This window comes from Ceratina calcarata, unplaced genomic scaffold, assembly GCF_001652005.2.
Source record: "Ceratina calcarata isolate Rehan_Ccalc_2016 unplaced genomic scaffold, ASM165200v1 scaffold78.2, whole genome shotgun sequence".
NCBI classification, from domain to species: Eukaryota; Metazoa; Arthropoda; class Insecta; order Hymenoptera; family Apidae; genus Ceratina; species Ceratina calcarata.
Window position 1 is genome coordinate 1866583 of NW_017179105.1, and position 10551 is coordinate 1877133.

Consider the following 10551-nt stretch of genomic DNA (forward strand, 5'->3'; position numbering starts at 1 on the left):
AAATACCCGCTGGTTAATGACTTTTAACGCGTCGCGTGTGACGAATCGTTACTTTCTATCAGCGAAATTAACGTTAAACATCGACCGTTAGCCGCTCCATCGACCCGGCTTAAAAGCGTCCTCTTCGCAAGCTCGCCGAGACGCGTCGAACCATTTATCCGAAAAATTCGTATTTCTCGGTACGACCTCTTGAGCGAAGTTAATTCTCACCTTCGACGCAGTGGTCTCGGAGTTTGCCGCGAGCGATCCTCGATCGAATTTCGCGCTCGAAAAGGGCCGACGGATGCGGAGACGATGGGGGATCGAGGCGGCATCGGCCGAGGCGGACAAAGCGTGCGGCTCGCGAGAGGATTATCAATGACGTACTAGAAAAGTTCCGAGGAAAAGTTTTATTGTCTAGAGCCATGGCCGATTTGTTATCCAACCGTGCGGATGCGTACGCGCGCTTTTGCTTCCGGGTTAGACCTCCGCGGGGGGTGTTGTTCAACGACCTGTATCGGTACACCTTTTTTTTCTCTCCGCGGCATCGACGCGCAGCGGGGACGCGCGTTCTTTTTCTTCGTCGGCAATCGAGAACTCATCCGGACGCGAGGCCGCCTCTTCGAGATCGCAGGTGGCACACGCCGGCTGCATATTTTTCCACCCCCGTCGACGTAATCGCCGCGCTCGTTTCACCGTGTCGAAAAAGGATGAAGAGCAGAACCGCTCTTGCCTATGCCCGAAATTACGCTCCCACCCGAGCCGAGTCGTGCCGCCCTCGGGAAAACGCGTGCTCTCCGTTTATCTACGACGCCGATCTCCGCGCGAAAACGCTCTCTCGTTCGAGGCCACGGAAGTTGTTCGATTTCGAATGCACCCTCCGCGGCGCGACGGCGCTCGTTTTCATCGACAGCGTGAATCAGAAGCGACCTGCGTGACGGTACAACCGGTGGTTAAAAATTGATTGCGATCTCGAAAACCGAAGTTTCCACCCAGCCTTTTCCCCGGAAAAACGGCGTTCACACCGGGGATGGAACAGTCGTTGTTCGTCTAAACTTTTCGACGACATTCAGATCGGTCATTGTTGTTCGTGAAATTTTTGTCTCAAGACTCGGAACAGGAAAAATCGTTTAGACTCGTTCGAAACGCCGTGCGCGTTTCTCGGTTTTGAAAGACGCTGCCGAACGAGCCAGAGAAATTCACGCGACTCACGGAGGGACGACCCACCCTAAATTTGCGTGTCTAGAGCGGCGTGGGTCGCCTCCTTCTCCCTTGAAACTTTCAACCCTCCGAGGATAACCCGCACTGACCTACCCCTACTACGTGATTTATGTACGAGCAGCGTACGTACGTAGACGCAGGGGCGTCGAGACCCCTCTTTCCTTCTTAGCCCTTTCGAGAACCACTTGTCCCGCCGGAGAGAGGGTTGAAAAATTTCTCCCCCCACGATTATACGCCAGCGACGACACACATTTTTCGGCGACAAAACATCCATGAATTTCACCCTTTCCCAGACTGGTCTTTTTCCATTTAATATTTAATACCCACCCGAATTATAAGAAGTCCCAACTCGGTGTTTCACCAAATCGATAACACCGAAACACCTGCTGGACAAGGTTTCGTCGGAGACGTTTTAAGAACGTGAGGGTCATCACGAAACGGCTGACTACCTTTGAATAACTAAATAAGATAATCGAGCGGTAAAATTTCTATTAATTTCATTTTCCAAGCGCGACGCTCGGCCTGCACGTCCCTCTCTCCTCGAGAGTTTCGGTATAATTACCGACACTGTCGAGCAATCCCAGGTGATCTAAAATATCCTTCTCTTAACTTGCCCGCTAGGTCCACTTAATTCCGTGGAAGTTAATTAAGAACGCGGGTTTCCGCTTTAAAGTAGCCAATTTAAATTACTTTTACGAGTCCTTGGGCGCCGCGTCGCGGCGTTCGCCCCGAAATCTATCGAGCTGCCCCGGACCCCTCGAGACGGAAAGAGAGCATCTTGTACTCACCGGTAGACTTCAGCCAGGTAGGTTGCCGCCGAGAGAAGGACTCGCCGTACCTCTTCCTCCTTCCCCGTGACGATCGATCTACTCGAAATTTCAACTTGCAGCGCACGCGATACCCTGCCGTACAATTGTCCCAGGTAATCAATTCCCCCGGCGTGCACTCTCCTCAACGTCAACTAAATCGAATCCCCCTTCGGGTTCGTGCGCAACCCCTCTCCGAGGCAGACGTTCGCCCGGCTGCGAAACTGGAAAAAAAATACCCGCTGGTTAATGACTTTTCTCAGATCTAAAGTAGACCTGCTAAGACGTTAATCTCGGGAACCGCTTGATCCTAAAATTATTACGCTGCGATCGATCGAGTACAAAGTGATTTGCTTCGAAGTTAATTTGGAGTGAGCCAAAAAGCTTGTGCGCAACTTTAAAATGTTCCGGCGTTAAACGGATACGCGTGGTCAACCTTTTCTCGGACTCCTCTCGTCGCTCCTTTATCCGCGCCACTAAATTACCAGCGGCGGTCAACGAAATTGCTTTCGTAGGTAAAAGAAAACCGTGGTCCGCCTCTTACGGTCGATACCGCGCCGAAAATGGGAAGGTCGCATGCGTCTACGCGCGGTCGTTCGTCGGCTTACGCCTTTTTTAATACCGAAACAGACGTCGCGAGTGTCCTTCGAGTATCGGCATGCCTCGGCGACGGGATTACAGTTTTCCGGAAGCCCCCGCAAGGCCTCGAATCGCGGTAGGGAGATCGGGCCTCCGTAGCGTTAGAAACGCCGGATGAGCTCTACGCGGAAGACAAGACCGAACGAGATTCCGGAGAGGAGCCGAAGGGGAGGCAGGACGTTGGATCGTTTAGTGGCGGATCCACGTATTATTGGCATTAACCGCGATTGCATCGTTAGAAGTAACGCGGCGGGTCGGGTCGGGCAGAGGCGTAAAACCGTTCGCCGCTTTAATTATCCCCGGTCGGTCTCCAGTTCGCGAGCCACGGACGCAATCCCCGCGCCGGAATTACTTGGGATTAGCGAATTTTTCCGGCGGCTCGTAAACCAAGATACATTTTTGAGCGGTGCGAGAACGTCGGCCCTCATTAAAAGTCCCTTAACAAAACTCATTAGCGAAAATTCGCCCCGGGGAATGGGTTACGACAACGACGCTCGTCGCATCGTAAGTTTGTTCGGAAAAGCTCGCCGTGATTACGCGGCTGTTTTTGTTTTTCGAATTGCCGTATGGCAAAAAACCCGACCGCCCTCGCCGCCGTCCGACCGATCCACGCCTAAACGACCGCCACTCGTAAATTATATAATACGCGATCGCGAGAGTTGCCGCGGCACAGCGCTGGCTCGGCTCGTTGCAACTTTGTTCCGTTCTCCCTTCGATGTCTCTCCAGCCGTGGCGTGCTCCACAAAGGGACTCCGAGTACTTGTTGCTCTCGAAATACACGGAATCGTAATTCCCTCTCTCGTCTCCGCATCCCGTAGCCGACCCACTCGTCCCGTCGAACGTGCCTCGCGCACCGATCCGATCTAACGATCTAAACTGACCGATCGTCCCGAAAAGTGCATTTCGTCGATAAGTTTTATATCGTCGATCGCTCCTCGATGCATGTCCGAACGTCGTTTCGAGCTTCCTACATAATTTTAATCTCGCCGTCGCGGTTTACTCCTTGACCGGAGTTAGTCGTCGAGCAAGAGATGAATCCTCTCTTTGGAAAATCTTCGTGAAAAATGTTTCGTCCCGGCCGATGCATCCTCCGCGAGGCGCGCGTGTATTACGCTCCAAAGACAGCCGGCAAAAAGTTGTCGAACAACCGAACCGAGTTCCCTCGGTCTCTCTCCGACCATGTTCGCCCGGTCTGTCTTCTTTTTCCTTCGCCCTCCGCGATACAGGCATTCCCGTGTCCGGGGCATTTGCTCGGCCGCGAACAACGCCGGCCACCTAGACGCATCTCCATCGCGAAATTGATCAACCCCCCTTCGGCGTTCCCCGGAGAACATCCCGGAAACTTTGCGTATCCCGTGCTCCGGAACCGGACTATCCCCGGCTACTGGCCTCTTCCTTTCCCCAACTCCGGAGGACAGCGCGCAACCGAAAGAAAGAGGAAAAAAGGAACGAGGGAAAAAAGAATACCGGTAAAGAGAAAGGGGATGGCGGGGAGTACGGTGGCGGCGATGGCAACGGGCAGCATAGCCGTGGCAGTCCTCGCGGAAAATTCATCCCTTAAGAAAATACAGGCAATAACCTCCGGATCCTCATCGGTAGTGGCGCGCGGAGGGAGAGGAAGGGACGGAAGAGCGCGGGGTCCGGGGGCAAAGGTGGATGCGTCGGTAGGACAAGGAGACGCGGGTGGCCCCGGGGGTGGGACGGTGGCGGCAAAGACGTTGCCGCGTAGGAGATCGGCGACGGGGGCTCGCCGGGGGAACGGGAACGCGGAAGGAGCACCGAGGGAAACCGAGGCGCGGAGGGCGGTGGAAAAGGCGAAGGTAGAGAACTCGGAAGGGGCGGTGGGTTAAAGGTAGCGGCGGGCCAGAGCCTCGCTTTATTTTTATGCAGTTATTGATCTCCGTAGAACCCGACACCCGCCGTGCCCACCCTTCTTTCTCCGCCAGCTCCTACACCACCTCCTCGGCCTCAACCTCCTGCCGTCGCCGCGCCTCTTGCCGCCTTCCGCCGAGCCACCCTCTCCTGCCGCCCTTCGCGAGAGAGCTAGCCTGCCGGCGGGTAACTAGCTTATCAAAAAATGGGCGTTGCCGCCTCTCACTGTCTCGTTCGTTCTCCTTCTCTCGCCGTCGTCTTCCAGCTTTCTCCTTTCGTCGCCCTCCTTTTCTCTCTCCGTTCGCTCCTCTTCGTTTTTCTTCATCGGCCTTTTTCTTCATATCCTCGTCTCTCTACTTTTCTCTTCCTTCCCATCGGACGTTTCCTCGGTTCTCGTTCCTTCGCCTGTTCTCTTTTCCGGTTTTCCCCGTTCACCCCGTACACTAACGCTCTTTCTCCGTGCCACCGGGACCCTTTCTTTTTCTTCGCGGCTCCGCTCCTTGTCCACCTCCGGATCGCGAGCGACTTCCATTGTGGTCTGCGCACACCTGCCACAGTTTGGCTTGCCTCGTCGACGACTCGTCGATGGGCCCGCGAGGCTATCCGAACTTTTGCTCCTTGTCTTCCTTCCACGGCCCATCGAAATAAAGGAACGCGTCTCTTCACGCATATTGACACCAAGACGTCTCACTTCGACGAGTCTCGCGCTATTTCTTGGCCCGTACAGACCAACCGTATCCATTCACGGACCATCGGCCTGCCGCTTTCTTTCTAGGGTGTGTCTCCACGCTGCTGGTTCGATTTAGGGTAGGTTCGGCACCGACCGAACCCTTTCGCCCTTTCTTCACCCTTTCTTCGCTCCGTCTGTCTGGTCTCCGCGGCTCTGCCTTCGGTCTCCTCTCTCTCCTCTTCGTCGCACCCGCGCACCCTTCTCTCTCTCTGTCGTTGCCCTCTCGTTATCCCGCGAAGACCGGCCACGTGCGCGCGTGTTCAGCCGTACACGTTCACGCTCGAACGTGCGTTACACGGGATACCGGCCGGCTGCGCGTTTATACGCGACGAACCCGATCGATGTCTATGCCCCATCCCCCAGAGCCGCGCTCCGACCCTCTTGGTCCTTAATTACGCGAGAGGGACGTTACTCTTTTTCTCTCGGTCTTTTCCGACTGTCCTGGACTCCCGCGAAATCGAACGAATTCGATCACCCACCCTCTTCTCCGGGATATCTTCTCGTTGGAACTCCTTCCTTTATCGCGTTACCATTAGCTACTTTTCGGAAGCGTCGATGGATCGAAGAAATCGAAGTGTCGTCAAGAGGATCGCGCGCTGTTCCCGGATCAGACGCGACGAAGGGAGAAGGGTCTAAAAGTTACGGAAAGCGAAACATCCGTCTCGTCCCTTCCGGTTGTAGACCCCGTGTTTTCCACCCCTCGGCTACTGCGAAGGGTCAATGTCCGATCGCGTGGTAAAAAGGGCGAAAAGCGTTTCCAGAAGAGAAAGAAACCGGGCGGGAAGGAGGCGAGGACGCGGCGGACCAGACGAAAACGTGGTGGCATCGCCTGGGCCGCGTAGCAACAGGCATCTGTTGCGATACGACATGCGATAGATACGCGACCTCCCAGCGCAAACATCTACCTACCCACCCTGGCACGCGTGCATCGCTACTCTCGTCCACCGTGTGTACAACCACCGCCCACCCCCTCCAGAAAGGGTGCTACTGAGTGATCCGCGTTTCCGGGCCACGTTACTTCCTCTTTGTTCTTAGAGGAAATTTAATAATAAAATTTCGCTTTTAACCCTTTCATCGCTGATGGAATACAACCGCCGTACGGTGTATCGAAAATTATCAGCGTTTCCGACTCTCACCTACGGTCGACGAAAAATGACAAGGAAACTACCGCTCAAGATGTCCGTGATGCAAACGGTCCTCGGAACATGAGATGAAAATGCCGCGGAGTCGTGAGGAATTCGAGCCGTTCCTCGACGGTCGAATAGGAACGACGACGCGGTGTACACGGCTCGTTTCCACGATACTCGCCGTTACTGTCAAAACACCATTCGTTACGTCGGTTCCGCGTCATAATCGAGATATACGAGTACGACGCGTGGACGCGACGATAAAGCAAAATATTTACGGACCGCCGTGGGAAGAGCTAATTAAATAGACCACGATTTACGGAGAGGCCGCCGCTACTAGTTTCGCGATCTCGCTTTTTTTCACGGAACGTAAAAATCGAGACGGCCGTGTGTCAAAGTGCGCAACACCGAGCCGTAACACCTTTCGTTTAATTAAATCGTACTGCGAGGCGCGTAAAAATAAATTACGCACTCTACGTTCTCGCCATTCTCCGGCCCTGTTCCATCCGCGCCCCGTTTACTAACTCTCAATCGTCCCCGCGGTTTCTGAAACGTCAAACATATCGATAGCTTCTGATCGGCGAACGAAACCGCGACTTCTAACTTTCGATTCGTCCGTTTCGATACGCGAGATTGTAGCTCTTGATGTCCCGATCGAACGACTCGCTGCGATTCATTCAGTTATCGGGCGTGGATACGCGTTTCCGCGCGCGGGATAATATTCCGCTGGTCGGGTAGGCGAAATCCCGGCGCGCTCTAGCCGCCGAATCGCTCGCCGGAAAATAGGCGTGGGCGCTACGAAAAAAACGTGGCAGCCCATGCGTGGAAAATTGTCCGAGTGGAATTGTCTCTCCGCGAACAAAGAGGGGAGATGTGGGCGCCTAGGCGTGCGACCGAGAGAGCACCGCGGACGGAGAGGAAAGCAGAGAACGGAAAAGGAAGAGAGAACCGCGGCGTGCGCGAGCGGGACAGAGACGGCGAAAGAAACAGGCAACGAACATGACAAACAGACTGACGTGTACTCGCTGAAAGCACGAAAGGATAAACGAATAAAACTAGTATATTAAGGACGATAAATCTGTTTTTCTTCTCTTTTTTCCCCCCGCATCGAGTAATTAAAAGTGCTCGTCCGGCGGGATTAAACGCAAACGAAGTCCTGCAACGCCGTTGATAGAAAAACCGGCTTTGTTTCGTTAAAATGGTAATTAATCCGTGCTTCGAGGACAAATGAGCCGAGCGAACGTCGAAGAATATCGTTCCACCGCGATTCGCGCGCGAAAAATTCGTACGCTTCTCCCTTAAAAAGATTCGTCTCGGACGATTTTTCTTCGACTCGTGCGACTCGATATTCACGGTACCGTCGAAAAATATCGCGGTAAACCGGGAAGGAAACGAGAGACCGAGCGCGATTCGCGAACCCTTTCGGGTTTATACTTTACGCTCCTGAAAATCTGCTCTATGCATTATGTAGAACGCCGTACACCTGTTGTGCCGGTATTCCTTCGAGGACGAGATCTAGTCGACGAGCTAAGTAAGCACAGCATTCCTGCCGCGCTTCTTGGGGTAACGAAAGCGCGGTGGAAACGCGGAATACCAAGTAGCTTGGATAGAACGAGACCGATTCGGCTGGAAAGTTACGGGGTTGCATCAAATTACGGCGATAATTACCTGTATTAAAATTCATTGCTTGTTAGACTACGTTTTCTGCAATTTATGTGAACTATCCCCTGCTCCTGCTTCTGCTGCTGTTCCTCCTCCCATTTCGCTTTTTGGATCCGTTTGTGTCTCCACGCAGTTCCGGCGAACATCATCCCATCGCTCCATCCTTGATCTATTCTGCAATGTGAAACAAACGCAATGTGAAAGAATCGAATTAGTTACATTTTATATCATCTTTTAACACAGTTATGTCGCCTTGAAAAACGCGAGAAACGGCTACCGCGAACGATAGGGAAATTCTTCGTACATACCGTGCAATCGCTGTCTAGTAAGACGCATCGAGCAGCCTGTTATCATAACCCAGTAACGCCAAATATTGATTTTGACACGTACACGTGACAAGCCGCTAGACGTTTATATACAAACTATGGCAAACCCGGGAGAGAAGGAGAGACATACATACCTGGACGTGAAGCGTATATTCGTGTCCGTACTCTGTACCCGTCCTTTGGCGCCTCTCTCGCGTCTGTTCGTACACGTACAACTACCCAAAATCATTCCCGACCCACTTTGGAATCGTTTTGACCAGCTTTACGTGTGGGTATGTACAACCACGTGGAGAGGCACATACACGGGACATCGAATACACAAGTCGCACACACGTGGCCGTGGCTCGAGAAATCATTCCGATGTCCATTCGATTCGTGCACGCTGTCGTATGCGCGTCAAATTCATGCACTCGCACACACACACACACACCCTTCGAAAATTCACGCTCCCCGTCACGTGTGGTATATCTACGCGTATTACGAGACAGCGTTTGAGACACGATATCGAGTATTACAAAACGGGGACGCATTTCGCGATCCGGACAGAAACGACGGTGTCTACGGTAATCGGAGACATTTCGCAGAAACCGAATTTCGATCACCGATTCGACAAACGTCATACGTACAGCATAAAAACTATGTTTGAACAAAAGGAAATTAGCGGCGCAAGTAACCATCTTTATTCAAAAATGACCGGTGGATGCCAGTATGAAATTGGGAGCCTCGAATAAATGATTATTATTGAAGTTTCGACACGATGTTTTCAGATTCGGTTAGTAAATACTTACGGCTGCATATGCGGCATGTAAAAGGAGGTCATGGTGCAACTAAATAGCAATAATAACGCAACTATAAGTTCCGTCCCACTACCGCGCACTGCCTTCTAACACAAAATTTACGGAAACCAAGATTATTCGCATCGGAGCGTCACCTGTCCGACTGCGCGGAGCGACAGCTACCAACTGCTCCTCGTCGATAAACTAACAATCTGACGCGCCTTCTATGAACGTCTCAATTTTTATAATCTATTAATAAAAATTAAAACGTTGGCCAATTAAATAACGTATGCTCTTAAAAAGTAAAAATTGTATACATAATATCACGCAACGTAACGTTATTCACAACTTGAAATCAATATTGATATAACCTCCACGCTCTTAAAAGCAATGGTTATCGTTCTACCGACTAGTCAATTTTTATAAATTTTACGTAGCCACAAAAGTATGGAAAAACATAAAGATCTTATTGTGTGCGTTCCAGGTAATTAACAGTTAGGTACAATAAAATAATGGTAGGATGGGAGAATAATAATTGAATATCTTTTCCGCAGGGCAAAGGTTATGTATTTCCGACAAAATGAATATAGCCGGTTCGGGAACTTACGAGCAACAGGGATATATTTATTCGAAACTAGCAGGTGTCGTGAAAATAGTACAAGAAGAGAATGTATGAAACATTTGACATCGTTAGAAATTATTTTTGCCATTTTAGAGATTAAATGTAGGTACAAACTGCATTATGTGTTGTAGACACGTACCATTGAGGTCCATGGAATAACGGAACAAAGTATCGTTCCTGCACCTGGCGATATCGTAACGGCTATGGTTACTATCGTTAACCAGAGATTTTGTAAATGTAGTATAAAATGTATAGGCGAGATCGTATTGACGAGACCTTACAGGGGAATCTTAAGGAAGGAGGATGTACGTGCGATAGACACTGACAATACTCAAATGTACAAATGCTTCAGACCGGGAGACATCATCCTGGCCAGAGTCGTATCCTTCCACGTTTCTTTTTGGTTTACGTATAAAAAATAACGATCTCCAATAATTTCCTATACGTGACTCAGATGCCGATGACAGAGGCGCATACTTATCAATTAAGTACATCGGAAAACGAATTGGGTGTGGTAATAGCGCACAGCGAAGAAGGTGAGAACGTAATTGAAAATAAAATTCGTGATTGTTATCAATAATCTCTGATATTGCAGGCGTGGCTATGATACCCATCAGTTGGACACAAATGCAGTGTCCCAAGACCTTGCGCAAAGAATTCCGAAAAGTAGCGAAAGTTATACCAGAGCAGGCTATCACAGAACAATAATACAACTTTGATCGTTCCTTATGTACGATTGAGAATAAAATAAACCATTTTGTACAAATAATTGTTATTTTACCCTCGGAATA

The 10551-nt window shown here is 51.0% G+C and overlaps 1 protein-coding gene across 1 annotated transcript; it reads left to right on the forward strand.

Annotated features, from left to right (window-relative positions):
• Positions 1–9428: 9428 nt before the first annotated feature.
• Csl4 (exosome component 1 Csl4) lies at positions 9429–10529 on the forward strand. The gene is made up of 5 exons (XM_018034262.2): positions 9429–9622; positions 9693–9808; positions 9892–10140; positions 10215–10296; positions 10356–10529. The coding sequence occupies exons 1-5, from the start codon at positions 9586–9588 to the stop codon at positions 10466–10468; spliced, it is 597 nt and encodes a 198-aa protein (XP_017889751.1). The 5' UTR covers positions 9429–9585; the 3' UTR covers positions 10469–10529.
• Positions 10530–10551: the final 22 nt, after the last annotated feature.

Excerpts from the sequence above, each read along its gene's own strand:
- Csl4 (XM_018034262.2), top strand. The coding sequence starts at position 9,586 with ATGGAAAAACATAAAGATCTTATTGTGTGCGTTCCAG. Across the intron at positions 9,623-9,692 it reads TCTTATTGTGTGCGTTCCAG|GGCAAAGGTTATGTATTTCC; the intron begins GTAATTAACAGT and ends TCTTTTCCGCAG. Across the intron at positions 10,141-10,214 it reads ACATCATCCTGGCCAGAGTC|ATGCCGATGACAGAGGCGCA; the intron begins GTATCCTTCCAC and ends TACGTGACTCAG.